The 18,304-nt window shown below is 40.3% G+C and overlaps 2 protein-coding genes across 9 annotated transcripts in view; both read left to right on the forward strand.

Moving 5' to 3' along the window:
• The window catches only part of llgl2 (LLGL scribble cell polarity complex component 2), a 55,824-nt gene extending 43,297 nt beyond the window's left edge, over positions 1–12,527 (forward strand). For 3 of the 8 annotated variants that reach the window (XM_086137725.1, XM_086137727.1, XM_086137732.1), the window contains 6 exons: positions 1,085–1,251; positions 2,542–2,806; positions 5,474–5,624; positions 5,702–5,730; positions 5,879–5,926; positions 6,377–7,431. In XM_086137725.1, coding sequence (XP_085993851.1) covers positions 1,085–1,251; positions 2,542–2,806; positions 5,474–5,624; positions 5,702–5,730; positions 5,879–5,926; positions 6,377–6,453 — 737 coding nt within the window. In that variant the 3' untranslated portion in view covers positions 6,454–7,431. The other 5 variants (XR_015103882.1, XM_086137726.1, XM_086137729.1 and 2 more) reach the window with 5 other exon arrangements.
• Positions 12,528–14,398: 1,871 nt separating this feature from the next.
• The window catches only part of myo15b (myosin XVB), a 58,466-nt gene continuing 54,560 nt past the window's right edge, over positions 14,399–18,304 (forward strand). The window contains exons 1-4 of the mRNA XM_086138641.1: positions 14,399–14,456; positions 16,186–16,235; positions 16,336–16,393; positions 16,467–16,591. Coding sequence (XP_085994767.1) covers positions 16,233–16,235; positions 16,336–16,393; positions 16,467–16,591 — 186 coding nt within the window. The 5' untranslated portion in view covers positions 14,399–14,456; positions 16,186–16,232. The remainder of the gene's footprint in view (positions 14,457–16,185; positions 16,236–16,335; positions 16,394–16,466; positions 16,592–18,304) is intronic.

The raw sequence follows: 18,304 nt of genomic DNA on the forward strand, positions 1-18,304 counted from the left end.
GTCATCTTCAAAGTAAAACCCAGGTATGGCATTGCTATCTATGTTTTATAGCAGTGGTCCTCAACCTTTTTTTTTGTAACGGACTGGTTTAAAAAAGTGCTCTATACGGCTTTTCGCGGACTGGGAATCATCCGCGCAGGGGTCAGGGGGTGACGTTGTGTTTATTTGGGTGGGAGTGGGGGTGAGTTTGCCAGGGGGTATGATCAAAAGATGACACAATTAATTGCTGCTTGGTCCAATGGATGCAATTTTTTTGTTTTGTTTTATTTGGGTTTTTTTTTTCACAAGTGGCCGCGGTTGTGGTCATCTGATGCAGGCAGATGGGCCGTTATATCCGTGATGCTGCGCCACAGCTTTTACAGTCTGTCAAAAAAAAGTCCTTTCGTGAAAGCACTCCAGGTGCAAAGAAAGAATAGAATGCGGATCACTGCCCTTGAGAACTGTGCTAAATAAGCTAGCTGATCACAAGGTTCCATATACTGCAAGTCAAAGGTGGGAAATACATTTTTCAAGTGAGCCATGCAACTCACTTTTGTTAGTTTTTTTCAATAATACAGTAAATTCATACATCCATTTTCAACACCGCTTATCCTGAAGAGGGTCACGAGGGTTACTGGAGCCTGTCCTTGCTGACTTTGGGCAAAAAGCGCACTAACCTCTAAACTGGTTGCCAGTCAGTCATACATATAGAGACAGACAACCATTCACACCCACAATCACACCGTCACTGATGGGGAACCGATTCCACGGCATACAGTAAATTGTATTGTTTTCATAAGCCACCATTGTGTAACCCTAGTATAATAATAATAATGTTGGAATTTGAAAATATTTATATGTGTATGTATATATATATTTTTTCAGTTTTACCCATGAATGATAAACCCATGAAATCGGTGGGTTGGGGGGAAAAAATGTGCAGCAAATATCAACCAGTGACAATAAACTTTATCTTCGTGGCCGGGAAGCAGAAACAAAATGGCAAGACTGAAAACAAATACTCCCCCCAAGATGTGGTCACGAGATCACAAAATCCTTGGACGGTCTAATTTGTGTTGTCTGTGTTCTTCCCCTACTTCTGCAGCAAAAGAAATCCAGCTCATGCATCGTGCCCCTATTGTTGGCCTCGTAGTATTGGATGGTCACGGTACTCCTCTCCCTGAGCCGCTGGAGGTCGCCCATGACCTTGCTCGTTCGCCTGATATGCAGGGGTCCCATCACCTTGTTGTTACATCTGAGGAACAGTTTAAGGTCAGATCAGACAAAAGCACACAAAAGGCAATGCTATTTTTATTGCCGATACTGGCTCTGTATTTACTGTATTTTCCGCACTAAAAGACACACTGGATTATGAGGCGCACCTTCAAATAATGATTTATTTTAAATTTTTTCATATATTGCACGCACTGGACTATAAGGCGCAATCTACAAGGCATCCACTAGATAGAGCTCCAGGTATGTCTTTGTCCGTCCGTCTCTGTGCCTTCTCTTCTTTCGTTTGACTTGAGAGGCGTTCGTGACCGCCTCCCAAAAAACGTAAATTAACGATTACTTCAATGAAACTACGAAAATTGAAAATACAGTAATGCATCAAAACAGAAAATCCCCAAAAAATTATATAGCCCCGTAGCTGCAACAAAACGATCAGATGTCAGTAAATTTGATCTTAGTTTTACTGTTTGGTGCCTACTACCATCTTTGTTACTAATTACTGTTTTATTGTTGTATATTGGATTGGACTGGATTGGATAAACTTTATTATAACGAAGATATATGTTCGTTGCTCCATGTACAGCACTTTGTATGCAGCAATGGCTGTTTGAAAGTGCTCTATAAATACAGTTGAGTTGAGTTAAATTGGAGGAGACTGGATTGTCTCAGAAGTGTTTGATATTTATTCCTTTGTTGTGTACTGTGTTCACAAACGAAGAAATCACAAAATAAATTCTGTAGTGGGGCTATAGAATTTATTTTGTGATTTCCTCGCTTGATTTTCTGTTTTGATGCATTATTTTCAATTTTCGTAGTTTCATTGAAGGAATAGTTCATTTACATTTTTCCGAGGCGGTCATGAACGCCTCTCGAGTCGAACAGAAGAAGAGAAGGCACGGAGACAGACAAAGACGTACCTGTATTTGTTGAGACTGTGAAAACCATTAATAAACTGCGTTTTAAAAAAACAACACCACAGCTCTCCTTTTTTCGGAGCTGCAACAAAAACGTATTTAATAAAGCAGCGACACAGTTCACTGAACCAACAGCAAGTGAAACATTGTAAGCATGTCTCCAGCAAAGAGCCATCTTGGGGTCGACGTGTTACCGTAATGACCATACACAAGGCGCACCGGATTTTAAGGCGCTCGGTGAGCTTTTACGAAAATGGAAGACTTTTTGGTGCGCCCTGTAGTGCGGAAAATACGGTACTTGGAATTGGATTTCCACCAAATCTTGCAATATTGACAGTTCCAGTGGTGATTACAGGTGAAACATTTAAGAAGTGAAATTACTTGAAGTTTCAAACTGATACTTTCTTTTGTGCAGGTATTCACCCTTCCTAAAGTGAGTGCCAAGATGAAGCTGAAGCTAACAGCTATGGATGGCTCCCGCGTACGGCGGGTTGCCGTGGCATGGTTCGGCAGTAGCCAATCAGAGGACTATTGCGAGAGTGCCCTGGTGGTTTTGACAAATCAAGGCGACCTTCTTGTGATATCATTACCAGGGGTGAAGCTGCAGGTGCGTTTCCCCTGCATTCGCAAAGAAGATGTCAGCGGCATTGCTTCATGTGTCTTCACAAGACATGGCCAAGGTAAAAGTATTTACAAGTATCAATCTCTATAAAAGAAAAGCTGGCATGGTACAGAATGCTTTCAAACATTTGTTTGAATAGATTGTTTGCAATATTTCACATTTCATTATCTTTTATCGCTTGTTCTTTGACAAACTCCGATGCCCCAATGAACTCCAATCCAAGGCAAGCTTTATGTGTGGGGTCTGCCAAAAAGATGGGGGTTTTTTTAAATGTGAAAAATCCTACTATACCCGGCCTAAGGTGACAACATGTATAAAAAGTTATCAGAGGTACGAATAATTTTTCAAGGCACGACATGTACCGTATTTTCCGCACTATAAGGCGCACTTTCAATGACTGGCCTATTTTAAAACTGTTTTCATATATAGGGTGCACCACATTATAAGGTGCATAGAATAGAAGTTACAATAGTGGCTACGGTTGTGTTCTGCGTCCACTAGATGGAGTCACGCTAAAGGAATACAATACAATGCAATACAGCTTTATTGATATAGAGCCTTCACAACTACTGCAGCTGTAACAAAGTAGCTTTACAGAACGTTTGAAATACTACGTACCGTATTTTCCAGAGTATAAGTCGCAGTTTTTTTCATAGTTTGGCCGGGGGTGCGACTTATACTCTGGAGCGACTAATGTGTGAAATGGTTAATAATAATAATAATACATTTTATTTATAAGCGCCTTTCAAGACACCCAAGGACACTTTACAATAACAAAAAACACAAAACAATACGGGTTGAGCAGCGGAAGCCAAATGCGCCAGCGTTCACTCAACCCGGAAGTCAGAAAGAAACCACAAGGGAGGGAGAGGGGGAGAAGAAAAAAAAACCACGCTCGAATTATCCTCATTTTGAGGATAATTTGAGTTAGTTGTCTAAATAACTCTTATGTTACGTGAACATACCAGGAACATTCACAGTTTGTTGTTTAAGCGTCATGTACCATTAGCATATCGTACACTTATTCAGCCTGTTGTTCTCTAGTTTTATTTTTATTTTAAATTGCCTTTCAGGATGACATGCATGTTTTTGGTGTTGGATTTGATCAAATAGATTTCCCCCAAAAATGCGATTTATACTTCAGTGCGACTTATGTTTTTTCCTTCTTAATTATGCATTTTTCGGTTTGTGCAATTTACAATCCTGAGCGACGTATAATCCGAAAAATACGGTATAAAAAACAGAATATATAAGACACATCGCATTTCTGGTGCACTGTCACCTTTTGAGAAAATTTAATGCTTTGGTGTGCCTCATACAATACAGGTATATGCTCCTTCCTCTCCTTGTTGGAAGAGTCTCTGTTAGAGTGACTTAAAAACATAAATAAATCAATCAATATTATTCTCTAATATAGATGAATCGAAATACTATTAAGTCATTTCTGCTATCTAGTGGTGAACTGTGTTATTACTAGTGAAATGCGATACTGCAGGGCCAGTATTGGCAACTTCTTGGATGCAACTTGTTCAGTTTTATGCTGACGAGATGATGTTGATACTCTAGCCTGACCATGTTTTTTGGTCACAAGCATGTGAACGCATTACAATTTCCAGACCAGAAATCAAATGAACTCATTCAGTGCCGGACGTTTTTCTCAAATTTTGAGAGCTTTTTTTGTTTTGAAAAAGCTTTGTTTTAGAGTTAGCCGCTTGTATTCATCCATGTTCTCAACACTACACTGCTTCCGTACGTCACCTCGTGACGTAGGTTCGCCATACCACACCCCACACCCACTCACATTGTGTGCCACCAAGATCTGATCAAAACCACTCCTGCCATCTAGTGGTGACTTATCAAACTGAAATCATTCCCACAGCCCCGAGACTGACTGAGGAGGTGCGCAAAGCCCATTATTATCTCATTCACTCCCAAAGACGTTTTTAAACGTCTTTTCAGACTTGGTCCAGAATTGACTGGTACTGAATTAGTTTTAATATCTTTTAATTAAAAAAAACTCCTCAAACATTTTTTTACTGGATTTATGTGGTCAAATGCATTTGAAAACTACTTGCTGCACTGATGCTGTGAACATTAACATCCGTTTCACTGTTCATAAAACATGCTAAGAAGATTTTAGAAGTTCTAGTTATCAACCAAGGACTCTATAACTGTTAGTTTTCATTCTGTATTAACAGTTGAATTCGTCAGGTCAAAAAAAAGCTGCCTCTATTTTATATTTTATGAAAGGTAAAGTACTTGTGTGAAGTCTAGAACAACTCATCATTTTCATTCAAATCAAGGAGCCGATTTATGATCAAACCCTTTCAGGGACAGTGGTGACGACAGTGGACAGATGATCATGTTATCGGGTTACAGGGTGCATGAAAGGGTTAAGTAAAACCAAGACTATTTTAAAAAGAACCATCATCAAACAGTGCTATCAATGTCAAGGTCAAGGTCATCTTTATTGTCAAATATGCTTTATGTATGACATACAGCAAAGATGAAATTTCTTCTAGAATTCTATTTCTATAAAAATGCACTTGAAAAATATTGGCAAACTGGTTGGCATTTTTGTGTGTTGTCGCCAGTTGCTGAGTGGGGGTAAAAAATTAATTTGTAATCTAATCTAAACTGAGTTAGTTTTTAAATCAAGTCATCGATTAAGTAATCGTTATACTTTCAACGTAACTGTGACAACACTGTTGCTGACTCTCTTCAGGTTTCTACCTCATCTCTCCGTCTGAGTTTGAGCGCTTCTCGCTGTCCAGTCGCTTCATCGTGGAGCCTTGCTGCCTTGTGGAGGTTCCACTTTCCTCAGATGCCTCCATTCAAAGCATGCCAAAACCGGATGGATTTTTATCTGCCTACAGGTTTGGTTGATCATTTAGTTGAGGAGTTCACCAATGAATTCAAGGGTTAATTTTTTTTTCTCTGAACAATACCCTAGGGAAACCAGCCAAGAAGTTGAAGACTCAGGTAAAACAAAGACTTATGCTTGTAATACAGCAGCAGGTTTAACATGCATGTGTTCTTTTCCAGGAAATAACTTCTTGTCGTACTAGCCTCGCTCTCTCGCTCCTGCGGCTCATTGTGCTCACTTCACTGCTACCTGTGTGTGTTCCAGATATTTCTGCTAGACGTGTGATGGAGCATGCTTTGCTGAATGATGAGAGTGAGTAAATTTATATATGTATGTGTATGTATATACAGTGTGTGTGTGTGTATATATGTATATACTGTATTTTCTGCACGAAAAGACGAACTGGATTATGAGGCGCACCTTCAATGAATGGCTATTTTGTCAATTTTTTTCATACATTAAGACGCCTCGCACTAAAAGGCGCAATCTACAATGCGTCCACTAGATGTTGCTACGCTCCTTCCATTCAACTCGAGAGGTGTCCGTTCAACTTGAGAGGCGTTAATGACCGCCTCTGAAAAAAGTATTACAGTACTGAAATGAAGCTACGAAAATTGAAAATAATGCATCAAAATAGAAAATCAAGTGGGGAAATCGCAAAATAAATTCTATATCTCCATCTTCAGAATTTATTTTGTGATTTCCTTGCTTGATTTTCTTCGTGGTTTCATTGAAGTAAGAATTAATTTACGTTTTTCGTAGGAGGCCTGAACGCCTCTCAAGTGGAAGGGAAGAAAGCATGGAGAAGGACAAAGACGTACAGTACCTGTACTTGCTGAGACTGTGAAAACCATTAATAAAGTCTGCGTTTAAAAAAATAATAAAACCACAACCACAGCTCTCATTTTTTCAACAAACTTTGTCCGTCTCCTTCCCTTCTTTTCTTCCGGTCAACTCGAGAGGCGTTCATGACCGCCTCCGAAAAACCCATTGGCATTTCCTTTTTCGTCGCAATCAGATAAAATCCATCCATCCATCCACTTTCCGAACTCCTTAATCCTCACTCGGGTCACGGGGGGTGCTGGAGCCTATCCCAGCCGTCTTCGGGCAGGAGGCGGGGGACACCCTGAACCGGTTGCCAGCCAATCGCAGGGCACACAGAGACGAACAACCATGCGCGCTCACACTCACACCTAGGGACAATGTAGTGCGTTCAATCAGCCTGCCATGCATGTTTTTGGAATGTGGGAGGAAACCGGAGCACCCGGAGAAAACCCACGCAGGCCCGTGGAGAACATGCAAACTCCACACAGGGAGGCCGGAGCTGGAATCGAACCCGGTACCTCTGCACTGTGAAGCCGACGTGCTAACCACTGGACTCCCGGGCCGCCATCAGATAAGATAAAATAAGAAAACCTTTAATAGTCTCACAATGGAGAAATTCCCACTTCACAGCAGCAAAGTTATGAGAGGAAGAAGTAGAAAAACAAAATAGGAGCTGCTGGAAAGGCAGCCGCTCCCGCGGCGCCATCTTGAAGTCAAAATAACACAAGAAGATGTCAGTCGTAGTTATTTATTCCTTTGTGTATTCACAAATGATGAAATCACAATATAAATTCTGTAGGGGGCGGGGCAATAGAATTTATTTTGTTGTATCCTCGCTTGTTTTTCAGTTTTAAGATATCCTTTATTTGTCCCACACTGGGGAAATTTACAATTTTGATGTATTATTTTCAATTTTTGTCGTTTCATTGAAGTAATCGTTAGTTTACGTTTTTCGGTGGCGGTCTTGAACGCAACGAAACATTGTAAGCATGTCTCCAGGAAGGAGCCATCTTGGAGTCGACGTTCTACCGTAATGACCATACAAAAGACACACCGGATTTTCACACACTCGGTGAGCTTTTAAGAAAAAATACTTTTTGGTGCGCCCAATAGTGTGGAAAATATGGTATATATACTGTGTGTGTGTGTGTATATATAAATGTGTGTGTGTGTGCGCGTTCGTCTGCATGTATCGTGAGAATGACAAAGGGCAGAGCATGTGATGGAGAATGTGTGAGAGCGACTACTCATATCGAAGAAAGATGTTTGTCAATCATCTAAGAGTTGCTTTTTTTTAACTGCCACGTGCTTCTATCTGCATTTTTCTTATCTTATCATAAAACACTATGAGCAATATTGTCAGGAAAAAATTGTTGACATTGCATCCGTTCTATAAAATACATTCAGAGCAAGTTGTTGCCTAATATGACTGAGTGAATAATTTAGTGATTTTTTTTTTCATACAGAAGTGCTGCATGAGATTCAAAGGTCACTGGAAGGTGACCATGTTTAGGTACGTGACACATTACCTACTCCCATTACTTACGAGAGGATCTGAGTACAGCCCCTCGGGTACCACAGGGCTGCAGACTCACATTTTTTTTTTTTTTTTTTGATGAGCACAATGACACTGAACTGGAATTTTTAGGAGTACAAGTAGAAAATATAGGGGCACACACGAATCAAAAATCAACTTGACAGGTAAATACTCAAATTTCCACTCGTCACAATATTTATTATGAATGGGTGAAAGTGTGGATTAGAAGTTTGTCAGCAACAACAAATATTCCAGAATTAAAAAAAAAAAGTCTGCAAAAAAAATCAAATTCATGCATGTGCCCATGAAAAATCGATAGTTGTCTTTTTATCCACGTAATATTTTGTCTTGTTTTGACTAGTTAAAAAAAAGAATAATCATAAATATCGGCTGTTATAAAGTACTGCTATAAAATGAAAAAAATTTCAGCCATATGGCCCAGCCCGATTCGCCAATGTCATCGTGTCATGCTTAACCATTAGCAGTTGAACTTTGCACTTCAATTCATTTTCAACAAACACAAAAACTCTTTAACCCGACACAGTATTAGTTTTCCAGTGTCGTTTTCCCACCGTTCCACAAGCATAATCCAATTTTGCACCTAAAATGTTTGTTTCCCTTTGACAGTTAATGTGTGCGCAGTCGGGTTGTACCGTATTTTCTGCACTATAAGGCACTTTAGATTATAAGGCGTACCTTCAATGAATGGCCTATTTTTAAACGGTTTTCATATATAGTGCCCACTGCATTATAAGGCGCATAGAATAGAAGCAACAATAGTGACTGCGGTTGCGCTACGCATCCACTAGATGGTGGTACGCTAAAGGGAATACAATACAATACAGCTGTGTTTATATAGAGCCTTCACAACCGCTGGTCACAAATACGGACATGAAACATATAAATACAAATGGGATTACAAAAGAATAAATGAAAGACAAAAAGTTATGAAGACAATTGATTCAACAAAAAGGCACACAGACCATCCACTAGGGGCTACAATACTGAGAAGTTTTGCTTGTCTCCTTCTTCCTTCGTTTGGTCAGTAGTCAATTATGCTTTTGGTATTATCTTCGTTTCATGATAGCGGCGCAGAGCTCACAAAGTAGTTGTTTGTTTGAGTGTGTGTTGGTGAATGCACATGTCAATTAGTGTCGGGCAGAACCCGTTTACGTTACAATTGGTTCCTGCTAATAATCATCACTAGATAGCATTGGAACACTAACAGGGAAACACTCAATGGAGAATATAAAGTGACTAGAACACCAAGTCAAGTCAACTTTATTGTCAAATATGCTCGATGTGCAACATACAGCACAGATGAAATTTCTTTCCTATTGTTGGAGGATGATCAAGCAAGGGGAAGCGTGTTGTTGTCGACACGGCGGGATCCCTTGACCGTTCTCCACTTCCCCAGGTCCTCCGCGTGTTCGTTTGATTCGGGCTGAGTTGATGTGCAAAAGTCAGAGGCTGGAAATGGAGAAGTTCTTGCAAGATGTTTTACTGAACGTTCACAACACGAATCGATTCGGGCTCCTGTGAGTCTCAGATTTCATCAGGAAGCCCAGAGCAACTACAGTCACACGTACATATAGGCATAGTATGTTAATTATATTAATTAGGGGCGGGCAGTCCTTCCCCTTATGTAAAAATTCAGAGACAAAGAAAGTCAAGCAAAGTTCGATCTTGGCATTTTGACAAAGTACAGACCATATCTGCTGGTCCACAAATCTTGAGATTAGGGTTCCTCTTCGAAGGCATTTGACAGGCTTCAGGGACTTTTACGAGGTGGAGGAGGCAAGAAAACCCTCGGGGGGGGGGGGGGGTGTTAATTAACCAAGTGAAAATAGAATCTAAACTTCACACTACATTCTTTGTTTTAAGTACTTCAGCAGATGTTCAGGACAGAGACTAGTGTCAAAGTCGACCTGACTATGATACAAAGTTTTAAGCTAAACATATAACATATATAGGTGATATCTTCACTCTCAACCACAGTGCAACCACAGGAGCAAGAGGAGCCGCTGCGGGTACCCGCGCCACCATCAACAGTTAACATAAAATAACAAAATTATACAACACAACACAACACATAAGACACAGACAGTCATGCAATCTTAACCACATTTTCTGCATACACGTTGTTGATTGAAGCAGTTCTAGATGAAAGAGGAGAGAATCAAAGTGTCCTCACCAGTGGATCAGAGACGTCATGCTGAAAATGTGCACACGTCTGCTACAAGCTAAGTTTGAAAGCAAACAAGAAGCTGTAGCGTCCATTGACGAAAAAAAGAGATTGGCTCACATTTCCAGTTTGATGAAATTGCTCCTATCTCCTCATCCTCAACTCCAGCAGCCATCCATCCAGCCGCACCGATGCAGACTTTCCAACAGTGCTGGCATCTCCGCTGAACAAAATAGCGCTGTGAAAAATGCTGCTCATTACAGGCGCAAAAACACAAGCGTGCATATATGAGGCGCATCGGATTATAGGGCGCACTCTCGCTCGTGGGAAAATGGAATGCTTTTAGGTGCTCCTTATAGTGCGGAAAAAACTGTAATCTAACCACCCACAAAAAAAAAACAGTGAAAAGTCATACTTTTTTTTTTTTTATCTTCAGATTGTTGACCATCCGATCAGCTTGTTCCAGCAATGGCCTCGGCTTTCAGAACCACTATATGTGACTGATGAACTCAAAGATTCTCAGGGCCCCCTTCTCATGTCTTGACCAAAATGTTCCGGAGTAGCATGTGCTCAGAGTGCCGGTTCAACAGAGGTCTCACCTATTTTGAAGACAGAAGTTGAAGGAGCGCCACCACTTGCGGGGGGATGACTATCAACTCGAAAACAACCATTTTATTCAATGCAATTTTTTTCGTCTTTTTGCAACTGAAAACTTCAGTTTTCAGCGTCTCACAAACTGGATGCCTTGTTAGTCGTGATGACTTTTTAAAAATTGAATACCACTCGAGACTGTTTAAAAGGGACATGATCGTCAATTGACTTTTAGGATTTGCTTTGTTTTACTCTGCTGTCAGCGGCCAGTTCTGAATTGCAAATGAGAATGTGTTCTGAATTACTGAACTTGGATTACAAAAAAAAAGTTGAAATAAATTTGAGTGAGACTGGATAGTGCCCCCTCAAAAAAAAAAAAAAAAGCTGATTTCAGCTGGGTTTCGTAAAAGAGGGCGTTTTTGACAAAACATGTTGTGACACCCTGCGAACTGTTTTAAACTGTGAAAGAAATGCATACATTTCCTTGAAATAGGAAAGCCTTAATCACTGGCAGCTAGTACACGTTAACTTAAATGCATTTGGTTTGTTGTTAAGGTTAATGGCTGCATTTTAAGAGATCTCATATCTGGCTTTAATTGGTTTTATATTCTGGAGGATGAATTAATGACCTGGCAATTATGGCTGTGCACGGATCTCAACCACCATGATTTTTTTTTTTTTAATCAATACCACCTCTTGTTCATTTAGTGCAACTTGTCAAATGTCACAATGACAAAGCTGTAATGCAATTTACAGTGTTGTACTTGTCAGAATTTTTTTATGGGGTTGGGAATTTGTCCTGTGTATTTTTCTTTCTTTTGTTGTTGTTTTTTTTTTGACAAAACAACTTCTGTCCATGTATATTGTAATTCATGAATGTGATTTGAAAGATATCGTAGTGCAATCTTGTTTAATGTATACCATATGTGACTTGATTTGTTGTACCTTTTGGGCCTTTCCTATGTGGGGTAAACTGATGTTTAGGTTGTACAATAATATTTTGGTAATTTGTTGCAAAATATTGGGTATCTTTCGAGAATATATTTTTGTAGTGACTTGATTCGGCCCATTTTTATTTTGTGACATCACCTTGCAGTTTTGTTGTGATTAATTATAGCATGCTTTCAACCCCTGACCTGCATTTGTTTTGGTTTTTTTTGTATTTTTACCTTTTCTCCATTCGATGGCGGTGCATTTTACAATCCTCATGTGATTTGAACATCCATTTAAAAAAGTAAGGTTTGCGAATAGCCTTGATTTGCTACATCACCAGCTCAAATTAACAAATAACATCTTCAATCGTTAAATTAAATTGCCTTGTTCATAATGCACTAGATCAGTGGTTCTTAACCTTGTTCGAGGGACCGAACCCAACCAGTTCATATGCACGTTCACCGAACCCTTCATTAGTAAAAAACAAAAATATGACTTTTTACAAATTCAAGACATGAAAAACGCATTTATTAAAAATTGAAAAATGTGAATAAGATTTCAAGACATAAGGATAAGAAAAGTTGTTTAGTTCATGTTTGAGACCTCGTTGAATTTTACTTAGTTCTCATTCACTATCCTGTGCTGGCACTGTAATGGATACATCGACATCATTGATATATTGGACAACATTTGTTGCGACTGCCGATCAAGTTCTACATAGGTAAAAAAAATAATTTGCCATGATTGCTGTTGCTGATCCAACAAGTCAAGCTCCATCAGACTGAAACATGTGAGTCACTGTCGTCCTCCTATTCAAAAATAAACAATTCTGCTTAAATGCACCATTTTTTTCAGTCAATGCATTTTTTTTGTGTTGTTTTTAAATCAAGCCCCCTGACAATCCACCCATTTATAGCTATATGACCAATTTATGATCATTAGAACATGGGTATTTTGGATTCTCAACAAATTTGAAACATCCATCCATCCATTCTCTGATCCGCTGATGCTCACAAGGGTCGCGGGCATCACTGGAGACTCTATCAGCTGTCTTTGGGCAGTAGGCGGGGTACACCCTGAACTGGTTGCTAGCCAATCGCAGGGCACACATCAACAAACAACCGTTCGCGGTCACAATCATACCAACGGACAATTTAGAGTGTTCAAGTAACCTCCCGTGCATGTTTTTGGAATGTGTGTGGACGTACAATAACAGTCAACCGCTGTGGCCCCAAATTAGAAACAGTGCAATACAAACAATGGAGACGGTGATAAAATAATAATAATCGATTGTTTTTTAATTAAACAACCAGAGGATGTGATAAGTTTTTATTCCAAGTGCCACCTCCCTTATTATTCTTTGGCCTTTGACTCAGCATGAGACTTGATTTTTAGTTTTACTGTTTTTGTGCTTTGTAGTGTCTTATTAATTTATTGTTGTATAAATTATTTTTGCTGCATGCACCACACTTTACATACAGCGGTGGTTGTTTTAAAGTGCTCTATGAATACAGTGTAGTTAAGGTGAGAAATGACAGAGTACATCGCCACATAAATCTGACAAGGTCTGAATAAAGATCGGTTGGAAAGTGGATCCCAAAAAGGCAGACTCACAAAAGTGCAAGACCGACAAAGTACAAACAAATCGCTGGCGACAAACAGCCAGGAAAGATAAAAATAACTCGTTCAAAAGTATACTTATGAAACAAAAGGCGATTTAGACCAAAGCGACTATGAGCAAGAGGTCTAGAAAATGGCACTTGGGAATAAACAGCCCTCAAGGTCAATAAGCTGACAAAGATAATCAATCAGAAGTCAGAGTCCTTAAATAAACAGCAGCTTGATTGTTCACGAGACACAGGTGCACCAAAGGTCACGCCCAACACTCCAGCTGGTGTTAAAAACAAAAACATCACAAAATCAGCCGAGAGAATGGTAGGCCCATGAGGTTAAAAATATATTAATGAATATTTATAACATGAAAATGACATTGTTTCACGAGCAGTAGTGGATACACTAAAATGCATGTGAGAAAACATTCGTGCAAGTCCATTGCGCCAATTCGAAACCAAAATCTTTGTCCGACCTTAATTTCTCTCATCCAGTCTGTCACCAATGTTAGTTTGTTTACACAATAATGTGCTGAGTTACAATTTTTGGCTTTTGATATATGATTCATCTGATTTAAGAGATGAGATTTTTTTTACGACAGTCGAAAACAGGACTGGCTCATTCGTCCAGGGAAACACATTTAACAAAAGCAAAACATGAACATTGAGGTAATCTAGTTTTTTTTTAATATATACTGTATATCTCTGAGCAAATCGGAACTATATTCATTGAACACAACCAAAACGCCTTGAAAATCATCAATCACACAAATCGCAGAAAACAACAATTTGTTTTTCAAGAACCATAGCAAACTGTTATCCAAAAGCGTCATGTTGATTACTTCAAATAATTCAATTGTTTTGTTTTTTTAAATTCTCTCGCCAGCCAAAACTAAACGAAACCCAAATCTAATGACTCCCAAAATATTTGATAAATATCACCTCAGCAACAACATACGTGACTGCGCGTTGTGTAAAACCATATCACATTCTTCAAAGAGCTTACTTATCTGGGCTGCGTCACTTAAGTATACACACTCCTTCCACCCTGCCTCTACCTTCGTCGTCCTCCACTTTTGGACTTCAACCTTTCTTATTGTGAAATTTGAAGCGACAACGGATCCTTGGCGTCATAGACTTCTAGCTCCACGGCTCAAACAGGTTTGTACATATCTTTGTTTTGCTTGTTTTTTTTTTACCAAATTCAAAAATGCGTCGGCCGAAAATGATGAAAAATAGACCTTTGTACCATCAGCCTATTTTAATTTAGATAAATGAATGAAATATGTCCAGCTTCCTCTGAAAGAGTGTAGCTCGTTAGAACAGACGTAAACCTTCAACCAAGCAATGTAAATTAAAAAAAAAAAAAGACTAATTGTCAAAGATGGAATATTTTTTCACAAGAATTTCAATAGGAAGCGCCATGAAATGCTACGATCTTAAATTTGATTAGATTTGTCCTCAACCAACCGATTCGGCAAATTCATTTTCCATGTTCATCCTCCTGTCACGCTTGAATGTAATCTAAATGTATTTCAAGAAAATTTCCTTTACACTCTGCTGTATTTCATTTTTGGGCATGACACCACCTTTAAATAGTCTGAGTTTATGCCGCATGTCACTGTGTTGATTTACCGTGTTATTTGAATGACATTTGGTGCATACCCGCGACCTTTGTGAGGATAAGCAGATCGGAAAGTGGATGGATTATGTATATATATTTAAAAACAACAACAACAACAGCAACTTCACAACACAGGCTGAGAGTGAAAATTCACAGCAAAAAATGTTTTGAATTGGAAAATCAGTTTCAATTTAAAAGATGTGAGCGCCCGTAGTAGGTACTACCGATAGATATAAAGGTGCTTCAAAAACAGTTTAGAGTATGAAACAGATAAACATTTTGTGGGATAGAGAAACAAGTGTTTTAATTGTCACAGCTGAGTACGACACGCCCTGCAAGGACTCACAAAGGGGTGGGTAGCCGTTATTTGGCGAATATCCATCCGTTTTCCGATCTGCTTTGTCCTCACAAAGGGGTGGGTAGCCGTTATTTGGCGAATATCCATCCGTTTTCCGATCTGCTTTGTCCTCACAAGGGTCAAGCCTATCCCAGCTGTCTTTGGGCAGTAGGCGGGGGACACCCTGAACTGGTTGCCAGCCAATCGCAGGGCATACAGAGATGAACCACCATCTACGCTCACACTCATATCGAGGGACAATTTAGAGTCTTCTGCCATGCATGTTTTGGGGAATGTGGGAGGAAACTGGAGTACCCGGAAGAACATGCAAACTCCACACAGGAAGGCCGCAGCTGGAATCAAACCCGGTACCTCTGCACTGTGAGGTCGACACGCTAACCACTCGACTACGGGGCCGACGTATTTGGCGAATCGTCCCAAAAAAACAGTCAGCAACCATCCCCTCACCCGAAGGCAGGGCAAGGCTACGCTCTCATCCACCAAGATGAACACCGGCATAAAGCCCCCCCCCCCCCCCCCCCCCCTTGCTCAGCACCTCTCACGAGGCAAAGCTGCTGCTTTCCAATGACTAATTTGGAATGGTGGAACAAACCAATAAACCATATGTGTATCTGAAAACTCGGCATAAATGAAACCACCCTGACTATTTGGACCTTTGGACTCTCATATCTTATTGTACAAAGGCCAGGCATGTATGCGGGTGTGTCAGGACGACAATCCAAGCTGCTCATATGTATTCACTCATCTCAGGGGAGAGCTGAGTGAATACATCCGAGCAGAATGTCTGGACTGACATAGTCATACCAATTGATTTATCTGGTGAATTTGCTGGTATGTGAAGCGTCTGAATTGACTAAAACTGCCTACTGATTCTGTGCTTGTTTGTCTTTCTCTGTCGCTAATTCCAGACCTCTCCCCCACCCCACAAAAGAAAAAGACTTCAGTCTTTCTAACAATGGTAAGACAAAAAGGACAATTTCTGCTCTAAAAAAGTCAAATACGATTTGCTGATGTCCCCCCAATGTCTGGCCGTACTCTGATCTCATTTTTACCGGTAGGATGTGGGGATGTTGGAGATCCCTGCCGAACTGTCGGCAAGGTTTCGAAGGGCAGCAGGTGATCTTCAAGAAAAGAATCCAGAAAAGGATATTTGGACGGGTTGTAATTGCAGTGTACTTCATTCAAACAGGATATCGACACTCGGCAACAGTGACAGAGGTTGCATCTCCGCAAGTAAAGGCAACACACAACCTCACTCTGCCTCAAGATGTAGACAGATACCCATTCTCTCACTATGCCAAGTCCATACTAAAGGTCAGTAACACGGAAACATGCGCACACAAATGATTTACTTTTCAATACCTGAGATTTTTCATTCCTCTCAGCCCTGCTTTTGTGTTTGTTTGCCAAGCATTACGTCATCACCATCTTTTCCTCATTGTGAATTAATCATTTACTTGTTCTGGCATTTGATTTGCCTTTCCTTTTTTCTATTGGTTTGGCCCTATGATACTCGATCTGACCACAGCAGAACACTTCTCATGCTTAAGGAAAATGTGAATTCTTTGCAAGGTTTACCAAATTGCTGTTTCGAGGATATAGACTAAAGTGTTGCATAGCAACCCGTTTTTGCATCATGAGAAAATTTCCCCTAAATGAATTATTGTGCCCCTTGCCCATCTGCATTGTAGCGTTGTTCAAGTCAAATGAAATCCTTTTTATTTGATGTAGAAATGTAATAAGTGCATTCAAGTCACAACAGTGAGATGCAGAAACACACACAAAAAAAAACACACACAACATAAAAATGAAAAAAAAAAACGGCCATCCCCCGACACCTTCGGGTCGGGGGACTCGTCCTGACTGTTGTTTGTGCCTATGCACCAAGCAGCAGCTCAGAGTACCCACCCTTTTTGGAGTCCTTGGAAGAGTGTGCTGGAGCGTGCTCCCTCTGGGGAAACCCTCATTCTGCTGGGGGACTTCAGTACTCCTGTGGGCAATGACAGTGAGACCTGGAAGAGCGTGATTTGGAGGTCCGGCCCCCTGATCAGAACCCAAGTGGTGTTCTGTGGTTGAACTTCCGTGATTGTCACGGATCGTCCATCACGAGCACTGTGTTTAAACATAAGGCCCTTGGCCGCAGTTAAATACAATCCAATACATCTTTATTTATATAGCACTTTGACAACAACTGCAGCTGTAACGAAGCACTTTACAAAACATTTAACATAAAATCACAAAATAATATAACACAACACATAACATAAAACTCAGATGGTCATGCAATCTTAACGAATTAAAATGATTGACTTTGTGATCGCATCATTGGATTTGCGGCCGCATGTTTTGACGGCTTCGAGGAAATTCACCCAACCAGTCTACATGTGTTTTGTGGACTTGGAAAAGGTGGTCGACCATGTGCCTCTGGGAGTTCTGTTGGAGGTGTTTTCGGGAGTATACAGGCTGTTTAATCCCTGTGCCTCTGATGTAAGAGTTTGTTCGCATTGCCAGTAGTAAGTCGGATTTGTTTTCAGTGAGAGTTGGACAGTGAGGCTGCTCTTTGTCACCAATTCTGTTCATAACTTTTCCAGACAGAATATCTAGGCACAGATGAGGCATTGAGGGGTTATGGTTTGGTGGCCTCATAATTGCATCGCTGCTTTTTGCAGACGATGTGGTACTGGTGGCTTTATCAAAGAGCATTCTTAAAATCTCATTCGAGCATTTCACAGCCAATTCTTAAGGAGTTAGGATGAAAATTAGCACCTCTAAATCTGAGTCCAGGGTCCTCAGTCGGAAAAGGGCGCATTGGCTTTCCCAGGTTGGGGATGAGATCCTGTCTCAAGTGGAGTTGTTCAAGCCCTGAATCTTGAGTTCTTCTTCACATGTGAGTGGAGAATGGAACAGGTAACTGAGAGGAGGATCGGTGCAGCGTTTGCAGTGGTGTGGATTCTGTATCAGTCTGTCGTGGTGAAGAAAGAGCTGAGCCGAAAGGAGAAGCTCTCGACTTAACAGTCGATGTGCATT

Source organism: Hippocampus guttulatus, chromosome 19 (genome assembly GCF_054856545.1).
Source record: "Hippocampus guttulatus isolate MCC_2025c chromosome 19, RoL_Hgut_1.0, whole genome shotgun sequence".
NCBI classification, from domain to species: Eukaryota; Metazoa; Chordata; class Actinopteri; order Syngnathiformes; family Syngnathidae; genus Hippocampus; species Hippocampus guttulatus.